The 18284-nt window shown below is 28.2% G+C and overlaps 4 protein-coding genes across 5 annotated transcripts in view; all 4 read left to right on the forward strand.

Annotated features, from left to right (window-relative positions):
* The first annotated feature begins 541 nt into the window (after window positions 1-541).
* LOC101495184 (zinc finger protein CONSTANS-LIKE 6) lies at window positions 542-2186 on the forward strand. 2 transcript variants are annotated; one of them, XM_004490596.4, is made up of 3 exons: window positions 543-1070; window positions 1657-1806; window positions 1904-2186. In XM_004490596.4, exons 1-3 carry the CDS (start codon window positions 648-650, stop codon window positions 1925-1927), a joined length of 597 nt encoding a protein of 198 aa, XP_004490653.1. In that variant the 5' UTR covers window positions 543-647; the 3' UTR covers window positions 1928-2186. The 2 variants fall into 2 exon arrangements, with proteins under 2 accessions (XP_004490652.1, XP_004490653.1); XM_004490595.4 differs by having other exon boundaries at window positions 542-1070; window positions 1657-2186.
* Window positions 2187-4307: 2121 nt separating this feature from the next.
* Window positions 4308-6679, forward strand: UGT87H2 (UDP-glycosyltransferase 87A1). The gene is made up of 2 exons (XM_004490597.4): window positions 4308-4921; window positions 5596-6679. The coding sequence occupies exons 1-2, from the start codon at window positions 4429-4431 to the stop codon at window positions 6480-6482; spliced, it is 1380 nt and encodes a 459-aa protein (XP_004490654.1). The 5' UTR covers window positions 4308-4428; the 3' UTR covers window positions 6483-6679.
* Window positions 6680-11475: 4796 nt separating this feature from the next.
* UGT87E3 (UDP-glycosyltransferase 87A1) lies at window positions 11476-16080 on the forward strand. Its single transcript, XM_004490632.4, has 2 exons — window positions 11476-12229; window positions 14830-16080. The coding sequence occupies exons 1-2, from the start codon at window positions 11746-11748 to the stop codon at window positions 15720-15722; spliced, it is 1377 nt and encodes a 458-aa protein (XP_004490689.1). The 5' UTR covers window positions 11476-11745; the 3' UTR covers window positions 15723-16080.
* A 1685-nt stretch (window positions 16081-17765) lies between these two features.
* Window positions 17766-18284, forward strand: part of LOC101496046 (UDP-glycosyltransferase 87A1-like) — a 2636-nt gene continuing 2117 nt past the window's right edge. Inside the window, exon 1 of the mRNA XM_073365586.1 lies at window positions 17766-18284. Coding sequence (XP_073221687.1) covers window positions 17908-18284 — 377 coding nt within the window. The 5' untranslated portion in view covers window positions 17766-17907.

The raw sequence follows: 18284 nt of genomic DNA on the forward strand, positions 1-18284 counted from the left end.
TAATTAATGTAAATATAAATTATTAAATATTAAATATTAAATATTATTATAATTATATATCATTCAAGAAATAATTATAATATTTCACGAATATGTATTATTTTTTGATTCATAATTAATTATGAAAAGTGAGAAATAAAAAATGGATAAATAAGAATCAAATTATAAAATAGGATCAAATAAATTGTAAATACACTCTTAAAATTCTACAAATTATGAATTTATCAATTTTTTTAAAATAAAAACTAAAAGTGAATATAAAAAATTTTAAGAACTAAAAAGTTGAAATTTTTTTATAAAGAATAAAATTTTATAGGGACTAAAATTTTATTTTAATTTTTTTATAAATAAAACCAAAAAGAAAATGAAATATGTCAAACATAATTAAATTAATGACGTAATTCTTAATTCTACTATCTTAATAACATCTTTACTAGACCTATGTACACACAAAAGTTGCCCTTTTAAGGGAAACTATTTCCTTCCTTTACATAATAATGTATATGTACCCTACATCAATAGTTGCATATATATATAATGTCCATATATATCATTGTAGTAGCACGAGCATTATTATGCAAAATACAAAAACAAAAGTTTAGAGAAAAATTCATAGACAGAGAGAGAAACTTCTTTGTAGAGATAAGATGAGATACACTTCATCCCTTAGAAGTCCAAAAAAAGAAGAACAAGAAGTACCAGAATCTATCACACCAAACTTTAACAAATCTTACACTCATGAAGATTTCTATCTTTTAGATGAACTAGAAGAGTACTTGAACATTGAGGAAGAACAACAAAAAATTTCACCACAAAATAGTAGTGGTGAGCTTCATTGGGATATCATGGAATGGGACGAATTTAACCGTGTTGGCGATGAAGCAGAATATAGTGAAGAGAAGAATATAAAGAGAGAAAACAATGATGAATTTGGTGAAGTGAATGATGAAAAGAGTGTGGCTTTGAAATTGAATTTGAATTATCAAGAGGTTTTGGATGCATGGTCTGACCGTGGATCTCTATGGGCTGATGGTTGTTCTTCATTGTCTACCAATAATTATGCTTCCTATGTTAGTACTCATTTATCCAATCTTCACTTTTTAATATATTATTTTCTAATGTATATGATTCATAGTTTTGCATTTTTTTATAATTAGCAACTCTTTTTCTCCTAAAAAATTGTAACTATTACTATATTAGTCTTCCTTAATATTTAAAATTAGTAGAAAAAGTTGAATTATAGAAGAAAAAAAATTAATGACTATTCTTACTAAACTCTTTGTTATTGTTGTAGAGTCATCAAATATAATGAATATTTTATTTGTTGATGTCAATTTGGTGGTGTGTTGACTTTTGCTGTTCTCTTTAACTTTTAGATTAATAGATTTTTTGTCATTTTAATTTAAATTTGTTTGATATGTTCGATTGTGTAATTCTATTTTTTAGTAGTTTCTTTTTTTTAATGGTTTTTAGAGACTAGTAGTAATAATAATAAAGAAATAGTTAGAAGTTAAGATTTATTGATAGTATATTTATTTTGGATAGAATTACCAAGATATTTATTTATTTGAACTCTCACTTGAAAATGAATTTGGTAGAATTGTTAGATTTTATTTGGATTCTCATTCACTTGCCTTGTAAATAAATTTTGTATAGATGGGAGAAGTACCAATATTGGAAGAAGAGAGAAGAAGAAGAGAAGCAAGTGTTCTTAGGTACAAAGAGAAACGTCAAAACAGATTGTTCTCAAAGAAGATAAGATACCAAGTTCGGAAATTAAACGCTGATAAAAGACCAAGAATCAAGGTCACTCACTTTTTGAATAATTTTTTTTTTTTTTTTGCAATAGCATGTTTATTTTGTTTTGTAATGAAAACATCTTTTTGTGATATTTTGGATGTAGGGTCGCTTTGTGAAGAGACACTAAGGTCACTCAAGAGAAAATATCTCAATTCCAAAATATCTAGGACCACTCTTCTAGATGTGCTTTTAATTGGTTTTAGTTCTAATATTCTTGTATTTATCTATTCAATTTTTTTATTTTGGTTTTTTTTGTTTGTTTTAATATTTCTTTTCCTACAGAATTTGAAAAGAATGAATTCCTAACAATATATATATACTCCTAATTTATTGATAAAATTCCTTCTGATTTTTAATTAAATGGAAAATATATTTTAGATTTTCAAGCTTGTGTCACCAATTATCTTTTCTCAGCAGTGGTTTTTCTATCTTTCTTGTTTGCTTCATTTATTTTTGGTCAAAAAAGTGTTGTCTATAATGTATCTCTAGTGATGGACTTAATCACAAGGTTCATTGGGTGGATATAATAATAGTCTCCCTCCAGTCACTATTACAATAATACAAACTACTTTTACAATTATTAATTAATATTATAAATTTCTTGTAAAATATAAATAAAATTTATTAAATTTTTTATTTTTAATGTCAAATGTTCAACTACCCACATTAAATATTTTTGAAATAAATAAAAAGTATATTATGAATAATAATATTAAATAATTTAAAATTAATTAACTTTTACTTATAATAATAATTAACATTCCAATCATTTTTTTTTACTTATGACATGGACCACGTAGTACCATCCATTTTCTTTTTCATTTTTTATCAAGTGGTTATGATTGAAAGGAGAGACCTTGTGTTTAGCAATTTAACAACTTCAAACTCCAAAAAACCATCAATATTCCAATTTGTTGGAGGCTCTTAGAGGACAAGCTCATTTTATATTGGGAGAGAGATGAATGTTACTCACTTAGATCAACCTATCATATGCTACAAGAGAAGATAAGATCCTAAATATTTGATGGCTTATAGTCAACCATTTGGAAAGTTTCAATTTCTACTTGTGTACAAAATTCCTTGGAGAATTGCTAAGTTCATTCTCCCTAAACCCTAATTAAGAAAGAAGAGAAAAATTAATTTTATTGAATATACTTTGATTAATTAATGAATGTTACAGAGAGAAGACTTGAAGTCCTATATACACAATCCGTCGGCATAACTTGTAACAAAAAAGATGTAAGATTATTGATAATTATTACTTTGACTTACTATCGATCTTTTTAAATTTTAACTGATCTACTTGCTAAAGATTTAGTCAAAAGAGTGAGTAAAAATAAGTATCTCTATAAGTCTTTTTTTTTTTTTGTTCTTGCAACTTTACTTGCCCTTAGAGCATCTCCAACGGTAATCAAATGAATTCGTTCGTCAACATATAGTCACATAACTTTCAGTTCTTGGTGAGTCCACGATTGGAGTTGTGTCACGCTGTCATCACGGTGTTCTCAATAAGGAACGGTACTTTCACAATTTAATAATAATAAAATTATAACTGTTACCTTTTTTTTATTAATAATAATAAATTTATAATAGTTAGTGGATCATATTTAATGAACTCATATTGAGTTCACCCTTGGAGTAAAAAGGGATAAGTTGCTCCAAGATGATGTGGCACAGTAAACCCCATCTAATAAATTCTATGTTGAGTTCAACGTTAGAGATGCTCTTAGATCCCTATACCAAAACTGAATTTCGTTGTGATCTCAATGTCGGATCATGTATCAACAACTGAAATCGTTTTTAATTAATTTTATTATTGTGAAATTTGAATTGTTTGATCTCAATTTAACTATCAAAAACAGTTTAATGTATGAAATTTTTCGGATCCACTAAAGTCACTTAAACTTTAGATTTACTTATTATGTTAAATTACACTTTTGATCATTTAATTTATTTTTAGTTTTCATTTTGATCCTTAAATATTGTTTATTTTATTTTGATCCCTTAATTTACAAACTTTAAGAATATTTGATCCCTCAAATTATTTTTATTTTATTTTAGTCATTTAAATTATAAACATTAAATATTTTAGTAATTTAAATTACAAAAATTAGTCATTTTAATCTTTTAAGTTACACAATTAAACACTATTAAAAAGACAAAAGTGTAAAATATTTATAATTTTGGAAATCAAAATATTTAATTTTCGTAATTCAAAGAACTTAAATAGAACAAAAATAATTTAAATGACCAAAATATATAGCGTTTGTAAATTAAATCTCAAAATAATTTAGCCTATTTATCACTAAGAAAAATAATAATTTCCTTTTTATAGAAAGAAATGTTAAAGAGTTATATTACCTTAATTTCCAAGATCAAACTTGGGACCAATTTTAAAACTACTTTCAATCTCACTCATAACTTTTGTTTTGAAAATCAAACATTTTCGTAGTTCTTACATAAAATAATTGGAGCCAGTTTTTTAACAAGTTTGTGACATGTCATTGAGTCATCAATCCAAAACAAAACAATTTTTAAATCATTTCCTCCATTGTTTTATACCGCACTTGTTTACTCACAACAATCCACAAACCACTAAACACACTCTACTAACCTATTTCTCCATCAATGAATTTCTCCGGCGAAGGCGGCGACATCTGCCACGTCGTGGCGATGCCGTTTCCGGGAAGAGGACACATCAATCCCATGCTAAGCTTATGTAAAATCCTAGCATCACGAAAACAAACCAATATTCTCATAACCTTTGTGGTAACCGAGGAGTGGCTCGGCTATATCGGCGCCGATCCCAAGCCGGAAGCCATCCGCTTCGCTACTATTCCTAACGTCATCCCATCGGATCGCGAGAAAGCAGCCGATTTTCTCGGTTTTTATGAAGCCGTCATGACGAAGTTGGAAGAGCCGTTTGAGCGGCTTCTTGATCGGCTTGAGCCGCCGGTTAATGTAATCATTGGCGACGTTGAGCTGAGATGGCCCGTTGATGTTGCTAATAGAAGGAATATTCTCGTGGCTGCGTTTTGGACTATGTCGGCGTCGTTTTACTCTTTGTTACATCACCTTGATGTCTTTTCACGACACCACAATTTAACCGTCGACAAGCTGGGTAATTTACTATTGCTTAATAACTTTACTTTGTAATTTTATTGTAAATTTAAATATGATTTTAGTTTATCAAATATAATTTTTTTTATATATTTTTTTTTAATTCAATTTCTTAAAATTAAAACACACCACGTAATTTAATAAATTGGCGTCAAAAACTAAAAATAATCACTTTGAAATGTATATTTAACGAAATCTAGATAAAAGAAAACTTGTAAGGATTAAAAAAAATAGTAATCATATTTAAACGTTTATTTTACTTTTGGTAAACTATTATTGTGTATGTGTTCAATATTAGTACTATTATTGTGTATGTGTTCAATACAAGCTATAGAGTTTCTAAATTTCGAACAATTTAATTTTGTGGGTACATCAAACAAGTAACAACATACTTCTATTAAAACAATAATATATAGTTGCTTCATTTTTGCTGTAGAACAATATTTGTGTCAAATCATGTTAGAACTATATAAAGCTTAAAAATTCATTGCCATTCTTTCTCTTGATAATTTTCAACACAAGATGTTAAACTACTTACATGCATAGATCAAGTATTACTAACAATCTAAAATAGCAAGAGAATGAATTTTAAATTTGAGATTTTGCAGGAAAAGTACTTAGCAATAAGTACTACTTCAATCTGATCTATGTTATTGTTTCTAAATGATGAATCAGATGAAAAAGTAGAGAACATCCTTGGAGTTTCTTCACTTTATATACAAGACATTCGAACCGTACTTCGCAAAACCGATGATCGAGCTTTGCAGCTTGCATTGGAATGCATTTTCAATGTGCAGAAAGCAAATTATCTTCTTCTAACAACAGTCCAAGAGTTAGAACCTGAAACAATTGATTCCCTTAAAGCTATATTGCCCTTTCAAGTCTATCCTATTGGCCCTGCAATACCTTATTTAGAACTTGAAGATAAAAATTCGCCGAAAACCGATCATAGCCATGACTATATATTAAAGTGGTTGGATTCTCAACCATCTGAATCTGTATTATACATTTCATTAGGTAGTTTCCTATCAGTGTCTAATGCTCAAATGGACGAAATTGTTGAAGCGTTAAACAATAGCGAAATTCGATACCTTTATATGGCTCGCGGGGAAACATCGAGGTTGAAAGATAAATGTGGAGATAAAGGTATGGTGATACCATGGTGTGATCAATTGAAGGTTTTGTCACATTCTTCTATAGGTGGATTTTGGAGTCACTGTGGATGGAATTCAACTCTGGAAGCTCTATTTTCTGGTGTACCAATGTTGACATTTCCTCTTTTTTTGGATCAATTTCCTAATAGTAGTCAAATTGTGGATGAATGGAAAAATGGGTGGAAGGTATCAAAGTTGGAGAGTGAAGTGATTCTTGCAAAAGAAGATATAGAAGAGTTAGTTAAAAGGTTTATGGATGTTGAAAGCCAAGAGGGAAAGAAAATTAGAGATAGAGCAAGAGACCTCAAATTTATGTGTCATAAAGCAATTGGTGAAGGTGGATCCTCCTATACTAACTTAGATGCATTTATCAGTGACATTTCATTTATCTCGCGGTGCCTCGAATAAGATTACACGCAATAATGAATATGTGGCAAATAAATAAGGAATGAATTAATGGGTGAATGATCAATTGCATGTAAGATTGTATTTAATAGATAAGTAATGTCATAAAATTGTAACTGAAATGCTATTTGAAATATATGAATTTGTACTTGTATATTCAGCAATTTGATCATATAAGCAAAATATAGTTTTCTGCGTTATGTGTAATTATTACTCATCAATGACGAATATTAGGGTTACTTTATTTTTTAGAAGGATTTAGTTTCATAATTTGCAAAGATAATGAATGATCTGAATGGCACAGTTTTGTTACTTAACATGCTCAACGGATGAAGTTATATGTAATTCCAATCAAAGTCATAAAATAAATTGAAACTGTAGTTGGATAAAGCTATTGATAGGACAAATTTCATTGTGGAATACAATCCATTTTTTTTCCCTTTTCTAGACATCCAGTGACATTGTTAAATATATGGAGTCCAAATTAATTTGATCTAATGGCTTAAAGCTCGTGGAACACTTTTAACTCGTTAGGTTCTGAGTTCAAATTCGGTACATAATATTGAACTTAAAATTTTTGACATTTGTCAATTGAACTATACCTTACATATTAAAATGGCTCCAACTTTTTCTTTTAATTTCAAAATATAAGATGGTGGATTTTTATATAGTGAACCCAAATTGAAGGTTAAGAGTACAAATGAGTAACATAATCAACAAAAAATAAATTAATTGTTAATAGTCTAATAATAACCCTATATTGACTATGACAAAGTCAAATATGTTGACTAATACCCTCCCTCAAACTGATGAACATATAGAAGTGAGTCTAAGTTAAGAAAGAAAATTATGAAATGGTTTGGGATCTAATGCTTTGGTGAACAAATTTGCAAGTTGAAGAGAAGATGAAACCTATAAAAGGTGAAATAGCTGTTGTTGAAGCTTTTCGCGGATAAGGTGATTGATTATTACAGTATAACAAAGTCGACTTGGTATATGGAACTTGAAGGCCATTGAGAAGATAAGTGAGCCATTGAATTTCACAATCGGTGGAGGCCATGGATCTATATTCAACTTCAGTCGAAGATTTTGAGATGATTGCTTTATTTGATTTCCATGAAACGAGCGAGTCACCTAAGAAGATGCAAAAACTTGAAATTAACTTGAGTGTATCCGGGAAACTGATAGAATAACCCAGATTGGAGACAATTTGAGGTACTGAAAAGCTTAGATAACAGCTTGATAATGTTGTGAATTAGGGGTGTCATGTACTAGCTTAGTTGTTGAATTGAAAACCTGATATTTGGACGAGTGTTGGTGTGGTAAATTAATTTGCCAACAAGTCTTCAAACGACAGTCGGGTAAGGGAGCAATTGGTGTGCATCCTTTGAAAACTTAATATTATTCTACATTGGTGTAGTTGCTGGTTTGAAAGTAAGAAGGCCAACTACATGTAAGATGTCTAAAGTGTATTTTCTTTGGGAGATATGCAAGCTAGCCTTGAAGCGAACTACTTCGAGACCCAAATACTATTTCAAGTGTCCTAAGTCTTTTATTTTGAATGATTTATGAAGAAATGCTTTGATGAATTGAATCTCTACAACATCATTACCTACATCATTACCTAAGTGAATAAGGAATTATCAAATGCAGATCGGTGATAACCTACCAAATGTAATGCAGAAGATAATTTCACAAACCACTGAAGACTAGTGTTTTAACCCATATAAATATTTTAAAAAATTTCATACATGAGGTAATTGCATGCAAATCTTTTCTTCTAAATTAAAATGTAAAAATACATTGTGGACATCTAATTGATGAAGTTGCCAATTTTGAGATGAAGCAATAGAGAGAAGTAATCTTACAGTAGTGAGTTTAGCGACTAGAGAATAAGTATAAAAAAAGTCTATACTTTCTATTTGAGTAAAACACTTTGCTACTAAACGGGCTTTATATCGTTCTAAGGTACCATCAACTTTATATTTTACCTTATATATCCATTTACATTCAATAGACTTATTACCATGGGAGAGATAAATTAAAACCCATGTTTTGTTCTGGTTGATGGCAACATGCTCATACTGCATTGCTGTAACCCAACAAGGGTGTTTACCACTCTGTTTGTAAGTAGTAGAGTCTTGAATTGAAGAAATTGCAGCAAGAAAAGTAAAATGTGCATGAGGTAAACTATTGTAAGATAAAATAGAAGAAATGGGGTATAAGGGGATGTGCATTGTATCTATAGCTGCAACATTACATTGAAAATTCTACAAGTAAGCAAGACGTTTTTTAGGTCTTGAAGACTTTCAGATTTGAGAAGGAATAAAATCAATTGAAGGACATGCACAAGTAGGAGCAAGGCTAGTATCAAATACAATGTCCATATTATTAGGGAAAAGAGAATGAGGAACATTAGAATATCCTACACAATGAGAATCATTGTTAAAATATGGGGTACATGATCATCAAAAGACAAAAAATTAGAATATGTTAAATCATAACACATCATATTAGTAGTAGATGAATGAATAGAATTATAAAGGAATATGTGTTCATAAAAGATAACATTCCTTGAAGTAAAATAATCACGGATATGCAAATCAAGTATAAAATAGCCTTTTGTACTAAGTTTAAATCTAAGGAAAATACATTTTCTAGTCTAAGGGTCTAGTTTGGTACGATGATTAAGTAAGGTACATGTAACAAACAAAAAACCAAAAACCTTGAAATAAATAAAAGTTGGTAGCATATGACAAAAAATTCAGAAGGAGTTTTAAATTGCAATGCATGGTTGATTAATATATTTATAATAAAAGTTGCATGGCACAAAGCAAAAAAACCATAATTTTTAGGAAGTTTTGAATGAAAAAGTAGAGATTTAGTTACATTTAACAAATGTCTATGCTTTCTCTCGACAATTGAATTTTTGTGTGGGGTCTCTACATAAAAAGTTTGATGCAAGATACCCAAATCAGAATAAAAATGAGGCATATTAAACTCAACACATTATCACTACGTATAATTTTAACTTTTGCAGAAAATTGATTGGAAATAAAATTTAAAAAGTGTTATAGTTTAGGCCTAGCTTTTGATTTGGACTGTATAAGAAAGATCCAAGTAAATCTTGTGTGATCATCAACTATTGTTAAAAAATATCTGCATCCATCAATTGGAATATCACAAATGAGTCCCTAAATATCAGTATAAATCAAATTAAAAGCATGTGAAGTTTGACTAAAACTTAATGGAAAATGAAGCATAGAAAATTTACCCAAATAACATTCTTTTCTATTGAAATGTAAAGAAAATGTTTACACATTTGAGTCGATATATAAATTGAGGGATGACCTAGTCTTAATACCATATCAAAATAATCAAATTCAAACTTAATACATGTCTACTACTAGAAATAAAATTGCCATCAAAGAAAACAAGTGAACATATAATAGGATGTTTGTTGAGAATATAAAGATAGTTATGATGCTCCAGAATCCCAATCATCTTCTAGGTATGTAAATTCTAAAGATTGCAAGAAAGTTTATAAAAAATTAATTGATAGTTTAAATCACTAATGAATTTGGAAATAGAAATTAAGTTGAATTGAAACTAAAGTATGTAAAGACATTGTTTAAAAACAAAGATTTATCAAATATAATAGAACCAAAAAAGTGTGCAAGGATCTTGTTTCCATTAGGGAACGTGATAGAAACATGTTTGATTTTTTCAACTTTGGAAAAACATTGAATGAAAGAAAAAATATGATCTGATGCACCAATGTCCAAAAATCAAATAGAACAATTATAAAAAATAGAATATGTATTGGAGACACTAAAAATCAAGTGGTTATTGGTCTCAGTAGATTGTTTCTGATTTGAAGAATTGGATGTAGTCTTGTGTTTGGATGAACGAAGTAGATTGATAAAGTAATTGTAATCTTCCTTTGAAATAGAATTGGATTTGTCTTTAGGATTGAAACTTGATGATGGAATAGACATAGTGTCATAGACTAAATGTGTAGTAGGATTAGAGTTTTTGTTATAACGATACCAAGGTGGGAATCATATTTGAAGTAGCAAGAATCCACTATATGGTTATTTTTGTGGCAATTTGTGCAGAACATTTGAGATCTTTGGTGACCACAGTCTCTACCACAACCAATTTGTTGTGGATTATGAATATTGGGATTTCCAAAATTATTGTCGAAAACAGTAATATCAAGGGGAGATGGATTGGGTGAGGTTTCTTGTTGACAAACCAAAGATTAAACTTTGTAAAAGAGGGTATTTTTTCTATAAGAAGAATTTGAGTGCGAACATTTGAAAAATTGTCATTCAATCCTTTGAAAAAACAAATTACATATTTGTGATCTTTGAAACTTCTAACTGCGGTGCTCAATTTGCATGTGCAGGGTAGATAATGAGCATTTGAAAGGTAAAAAAAGAAAGGAAGCATGAAAATAAACTAAATCGTTAATAGTATAATAACACCCCTAAATTGACTATAACGAAGTCAAATATGTTGACTAATAAATAGGTGCATAAAAAGAAGAAGATAAAATTCTCAAAATATATAAGACATGAATTCAAAAATTTATGAACTTAAATTCTCGTATGTTGAATCTAGAACACTAAAATAAAATTCACTAGATCTGATTAGAGTAGTCAATTTCACAAGTCCACTAATTATTGACTTCAGTCGAGGGGTCAAAAAATGAGTCGGAACCTTAAAAAAAAAAATTCAATAGAGGCCTAATAATAAGGGTTTAATATATGATTTTTAGGAAAAAGCTTGAAACTGAGACTTTATTGACAGCTCTATATATGACGTAGTTCCTACTATTGTAAGTTTTCATCCACATATTTTACTTTAGAAACTAAACATCTTATCCCTTGATCCAACATGAAGGATATATACACATTTTGATGTAGTCTATATATAGCATGTATATATACACCAGATATTTATTACTAAAAAAAAGACTAGAAATCCACTATTGTTATGTAGACAAAATCATAATGTTCGCCCTTTGTCTTTTTGAATATTCCAAAGTTCCAAAATTAATGTAGCTCTACAAAATATAAATTAGTAATGTCTAAACAAAATTAATCTTATACTAGTATAATTTACAATTTCATGGACAAAATTAGAAATTCACTCACACCAAAAAACAAGAATATAACACTCAAAGTTTCAATCTTTCAAACCTTTGTCTTCTCCCCAAAAATAGCAAAAACTTCAGAACAATTCATCTTCCAAAATTAAAATGGAACCACCACTAACCTCCCTCTGCCACGTGGTAGCCATGCCTTACCCTGCAAGAGGCCATATCAACCCCATGATGAACCTATGCAAGCTCCTTGTTTCCAAAAACAACAACATCATAGTAACCTTTGTTGTCACTGAAGAATGGTTAAGCTTCATCTCCCCCGACCCTAAACCCGACAACATTTGCTTCCGTTCGATCTCCAACGTTGTTCCCTCGGAACTCACTCGCGGTCGGGACCACCCTGCTTTCGTGGACGATGTCATGACAAAGATGGAAGAACACTTTGAGAAGCTACTTGACCTCATTGAACAGCCTCCTTCAATTATTGTATATGATACTATGTTGTATTGGGTCGTTGTCGTTGGAAACCGGAGGAATATTCCGGTCGCATCCCTTTGGACAACGTCAGCTTTAATTTTCTCTGTTTTCCTACACCATCATCTTTTGGAACAAAATGGTCACTACCCCGTGAAATTTTCAGGTAATAGTATAAGTTTTTCAAATATTTTTAATATATAAATGTTTATTTGGTTTTTTAATTTAATTTCAAATAATATTTTATTTTATTTTTTTATTTAGTTTTTTATTTAATTTTAAGTAACAAGTTGATTTTTTATATTTTAAAATATCAACAATATTATCATTTATTTTAAAAAATTTATCAAAATCTTCTTACAAAACCAATAAAATTCAATACAATTTCAAGAAAATTCATATATTTATGAAATGCATAACTCAGATATTCAAATAAACTCATATATTCATCATATCCAACAACATCAAGTTCATCAAATAAAGAATGAAAATATGAGTTTATTTGAAGATTTGAGTTATGAATTTGATGAAATTTGCATTATATTGAATATGATAATTAATTTTATGAGTTTTGTTTGAAAATTTTAATGACTTTTTTGAATTTGTGTAAAAAAATAATAACATTGTTGATATTTTAAGACATAAATAATCAAATTGTTATTTAAAATGAAATAAAAGACTAAATCGAAAAAAAGAGAAGATAAAGGACCGAAGTATTACCTGAAATTAAGTTAAGAGATTGCAGGAGCAATTATGCCTATAATGTTAATTTATCTGATCTAATTTTTTTTCCCGATATATCATTTTAATTTATTTTTATTCCATTTCTTTTTTTTTTTAATAATCCATTTTTTTTTTATCAATATATTCCATTTTCAAAACTATATATCTATTTTGTCATGAAGTTGCCATTTACAAAGTAAACTTCTTATAGGAAACCCATGTTTTCTAAAGTAGCCATTTAGAAATCGTTTTTTGAAAATAGATTTTTTACATTCAAATTTTTTGGTTTAACTTAAAGACAAAAAAATATATATATAATTATATAATTCATTCATAAAAAATAACACAAATTTTACAAAAATTATATAGATTGATTAGAGCTTTCTGTAATATTTTGACAATATTTTTAAGGACCGAAGTATATTTTTTTTAATAATCCATTTTTTTTATCAATATATTCCATTTTCAAAACTATATATCTATTTTGTCATGAAGTTGCCATTTACAAAGTAAGCTTTCTATAGGAAACCCATGTTTTCTAAAGTAGCCATTTAGATATCGTTTTTTGAAAATAGATTTTTTACATTCAAATTTTTTTTGTTTAACTTAAAGACAAAAAAAAAATATAATTATATAATTCATTTATAAAAAACAACACAAATTTTACAAAAATTATATAGATTGATTAGAACTTTCTGTAATATTTTGACAATATTTTTAAGTATATTTTTAAGGACCGAAGTATATTTTTTTTTTAATAATCCATTTTTTTTTATCAATATATTCCATTTTCAAAACTATATATCTATTTTGTCATGAAGTTGCCATTTACAAAGTAAGCTTCCTATAGGAAACCATGTTTTCTAAAGTAGCCATTTAGAAATCGTTTTTTCAAAATAGATTTTTTACATTCAAATTTTTTTGTTTAACTTAAAGACAAAAAAAAAATATAATTATATAATTCATTCATAAAAAACAACACAAATTTTACAAAAATTATATAGATTGATTAGAGTTTTCTGTAATATTTTGACAATATTTTTAAGTATGACTAGTTAACTGACATAGTCCTCATCTCTTAGTTCAAATTATGTAAATCACTTGTCTTAGTTGATGGAACATAGTTGTAGAACAAATACAAGGGGACTCTTTTGCTAGTCATTCAAATAATACCCGCATTAAAACTAAAATGGATGTTAGAGAAAAAAGTGTCAAGAAAATGAATATTATGTCGGTTAACTGGTCATACTCGAAAATATTATCTAAATGTCACGGATAACACGAATCAATTTATGTGACTTTTGTAAAATTTGTATTGTTGTTTTTTTATGAATGAATTATATAATTATATTTTTTTCATTAAATTAAAAAAAAAATTGAACGTAAGAAATCACATTTGAAAACAGCGACTTCTATATTTAAAATAAACATAAAAAATAAAATTTACCCAACACTAAGTCGTCATTACAAGCCTGAATTTCTTATAGAAAGTCTCATTTGTAAATAATGACTTTCTACTATAGTAAAAAAGATGGTAGATTAACATATACTTTTGAAAAGAGAGTATATTGGTAAAAATAATTCAGAAATGGTTCATTTTTTTTTAAAAAAAAAAATCTGAGTATATGATTTTAGATTTTTTTTAAGAAAGAAATTGTACATGTCACAATTTTTTTGGTATTTAGTGTTTGATTACAAGGCTGATTTTTAATTAGTTACTCAATGAATTTGTCCATTTAGATATATATTTGCCAAAACGAAAAATAGCTAAATCACACATTGTTAATGTTAGTTACTAATTTTACATTCGATTCTTTAATTATCACTAAATAACATTTTTTATTTTTGTAATGAACAATACTAAAAACTTAAATTTATTATAACTGTTCTATTATTTGTCGTTAATAACATGTCGTCAATCTATTTATTTTTAGTATATTTAAAAATCTATTTTTAGTATAATTTTTTTTTTAATCTAATTGTGAAATTTGGTGATATTGATTTAATTTTGTATGTCTACTTGTACTTGATGATGCAAGATAGAAAATGGAGACAAACGTGTGGATTATATTCCTGGAATTTCCTCAACGCGCCTAGCTGATTTCCCTCTAAATGATGATAGTAGCAAAAGCAAGAGAATGATGCAAATGTCTTTGAAAGGTTTCAAATGGATTCACAAAGCACAATATCTTCTATTCACTTCAATATATGAGCTTGAACCTCAAGCTATTGATATCATAAAATCAAAATTGTCTTTACCAATTTACACTATTGGCCCTACCATACCTTACTTTAGCCTTAACAAAAAAAACAACCTTAAAACAAATGCTTATCACAGCTACATTGAGTGGCTAGATTCACAACCCAATGGTTCTGTTCTTTACATAGCACAAGGGAGTTTTTCCTCTGCCTCAAGTGCACAAATTGATGAAATTGCTATTGCTTTGTGTGAAAGCAATGTTAGATTTTTATGGGTAGCACGTAATGAAACTTCAAGGTTAAAAAAAATTTGTGGGCACATGGGCTTGGTTTTGGAATGGTGTGACCAATTGAGAGTGTTGTCACATTCTTCTATTGGTGGATTTTGGTCTCATTGTGGTTGGAATTCCATAAAGGAAAGTGTTCTAGCTGGGGTCCCTTTTTTGACTTTTCCAATTAATTTGGACCAGCCATTTAATAGTAAGATGATTGTAGAGGATTGGAAAGTTGGGTTGAGAGTGAAGGAAGATTTTAAGGGAGATATTTTGGTAAAGAAATGTGAAATTGTTAGGATGGTGTGTAAATTTATGGATTTGGATAGTGACTTTACAAGGGATATTAGGGAAACAAGTAGAAAGGTTAAAAATATATGTCTTGATGCAATTGGAAATGGTGGGTCAGCTGATACTGATTTGAATGCTTTCATTGCTGATATAGTGCATTTCACAAATGCTTAGAGGTCCACTTTCAGCACTGTAGTCATTTTGATTTCCACTTGTATGTTTGAATTTACACTGAGAATGATAAAATAACACTGAATTACCATATCTGATATCTTAAAATTTTAATAAAATTATGATGTCACTATCATTTTGTCAAACTCACTGCTCATTTAAATATACAATTGTGCGGTTAAATTTCAAAATTAAATTTCAGTTACCAACGTGGTGCTGAGTATAGAGGATTCAACTAGAGTTGGCTGCTAATTTTCTTTTTAGGTCATTTGATTGAGATACTCATGTTATATTTGGACTATGTAAGGCATTCATTCATATTCTTGTTTGGTTATTTATTGAAATTAAATAAATTATTCAAGTGCTGTAATGTATGTTTGAAAACATAATAATTCAATTTCTCTTCCTCTTTCACACTTTCTGTATAATATATTTAGTTTATAATTCTTAGTCTAAATATACTATTTTAATTACTTTCACATAAATAATGAAAGAATACCAAATAATTTCATCCAAAAAATAAAAGAATACCCCCAAGAAATAAGGATCATTTTGTCAAAATATCACACAAATATTTTGTACTCCTTCCGTTAATTTCTTCACATTCATAAATAAAAAGTTAATCATTAATATAATATATTAAAACAAAACTACAAATAATTATGTCATATAATTCAATAATATGATGTCACATTTGCTGAGTATGTTCATTCTTTATTATACTACTTTGTTTATATAACTATGATTAAAAAATAAATAATAAAAAATATAATTTTTATTATAAATTTGATTTAATTGTCAGCTATTTTTTAATAAAATGAATATTTTCAATATATACTTTTTTTCTTTTTAAATTTCCGGTTATATATTATATTCTTTCAATATAAAAAAAAATTATCTATAAAAATTATTCATAAAAACATAGACAATCATTCTAAAATATTTGGTTTATAGATTTGATGAACCATAAATTCGAGTATAGTTTTATTTGACAATAAAAGTAATCAAAATGTAGTCACATTTTATCATTGATAATATTATTTCATGTTTTTATCGTAACAAAAGTACTTTGAATTTCTTTATTATAAACAGTCTTAAAAAATGATACAATCAAAATATGTTTAAAAGAAACACATGACATAACTACTATAATTAAGAATTTGCTATTCAAAGTTTCACTAAAAATGAGCCATAATAAAAATAATGATCATATAAAAATCAATACTTACAAATATATATTTCAAATCAATGTTTACAAAATAAATATTCCACTTTTTTATAGGAAGAAAGTATTGTATAATAAATGATCGCATTCACATAATGTGACTTCAATGAAAAAAATTTTGTACTATTTCTACCCTGCGACTTTCTGAAGATAAAAAAAAATATTTAATATGTTATTTTTAAAGTAGAGTATTGTAAAAAAAATTAAAAAATATATATATAATTAAAAAAATATCCAAATTCCAAAATAGACCTACTATTTTGTGAATTAAACAAATTTAAAAATCAACAAATTTAAACGCATCGGATTTTACAAATTTGGATACACAAATTTGTAAGCATTAATCCGTAGTTTTTATAAATGAACAAACTCACCTAATTTTGTAAATATTTCAAAACTCACCTCTCTTACGTCGATTTTGTAAACATTTCAAAACAAATTTGTAAGTATTAATCCATAGTTTTTATATCAAAATTAAATTATAAAATAATTAACTATACATGTGTGGTCACATATATGATTCATCGTAACAGGTGGAATGTATAAACATAAATAACAAATAATAAAAATAAGAGTATTAATAATATATTTTTTAACAAACACATTAAAATACATTATTTTATTAATCAAAATTCATGAAAATTCTACCAAATTCTATAAATTTTATTTAATTTTGTTGAAATTATATTACTTTTTCTTATAAAATTAAAAACTCATATTACTTTTAATTAATAAAAAGTGCGGTTGACAAATATATATATATATATAAAATGTTGTTAGCGTGATTGTTCTTAACATTTTTATATATAAGTTTTTTCTTTTAGCAATATAGAATGGACAAAATAAGAAGCGGTGCAAAATTAATCGCGAAAAGAAAAAGAAGCTAAACAAAATTCATTTCATACACGTAAATAAATACTAGTCCATTGTCTTTCACTCTTCAAAATACTGAACAATATATCCATGGCGGCTCCAATATCAGCTCCACCAACAATCACCAGCCACGTGGTAGCTGTGCCATACCCAGGTCGTGGTCACGTGAACCCAATGATGAACCTAAGCAAGTTACTCGTATCCAACAACTCTAACATCCTCGTAACCTTCGTGGTAACCGAAGAATGGCTCAGCTTCATCGGCTCCGAATCTAAGCCGGACAATATCCGATTCGCGACTATCCCAAACGTTATTCCCTCCGAAGAGGGTCGAGCCAACGACTTCGTTAACTTCCTTGAAGCCGTTATGACAAAAATGGAAGACCCATTTGACCGGCTTCTCGATCGGCTTGAGTCACCACCTACGGTGATTATATACGACACTTACCTCTTTTGGGTTGTGCGCGT

This window comes from Cicer arietinum, chromosome 2, assembly GCF_000331145.2.
Source record: "Cicer arietinum cultivar CDC Frontier isolate Library 1 chromosome 2, Cicar.CDCFrontier_v2.0, whole genome shotgun sequence".
Taxonomy (NCBI): Eukaryota; Viridiplantae; Streptophyta; class Magnoliopsida; order Fabales; family Fabaceae; genus Cicer; species Cicer arietinum.

Bases quoted from the DNA above. Each gene is read 5' to 3' on its own strand.
- LOC101495184 (XM_004490595.4), top strand. From the start codon at position 648: ATGAGATACACTTCATCCCTTAGAAGTCCAAAAAAAGAAGAACAAGAA. The intron at 1,071-1,656 runs GTTAGTACTCAT...AATTTTGTATAG, and splicing joins CCAATAATTATGCTTCCTAT to ATGGGAGAAGTACCAATATT.
- UGT87H2 (XM_004490597.4), top strand. From the start codon at position 4,429: ATGAATTTCTCCGGCGAAGGCGGCGACATCTGCCACGTCGTGGCGATG. The intron at 4,922-5,595 runs GTAATTTACTAT...ATGATGAATCAG, and splicing joins TTTAACCGTCGACAAGCTGG to ATGAAAAAGTAGAGAACATC.
- UGT87E3 (XM_004490632.4), top strand. From the start codon at position 11,746: ATGGAACCACCACTAACCTCCCTCTGCCACGTGGTAGCCATGCCTTAC. The intron at 12,230-14,829 runs GTAATAGTATAA...GATGCAAGATAG, and splicing joins CTACCCCGTGAAATTTTCAG to AAAATGGAGACAAACGTGTG.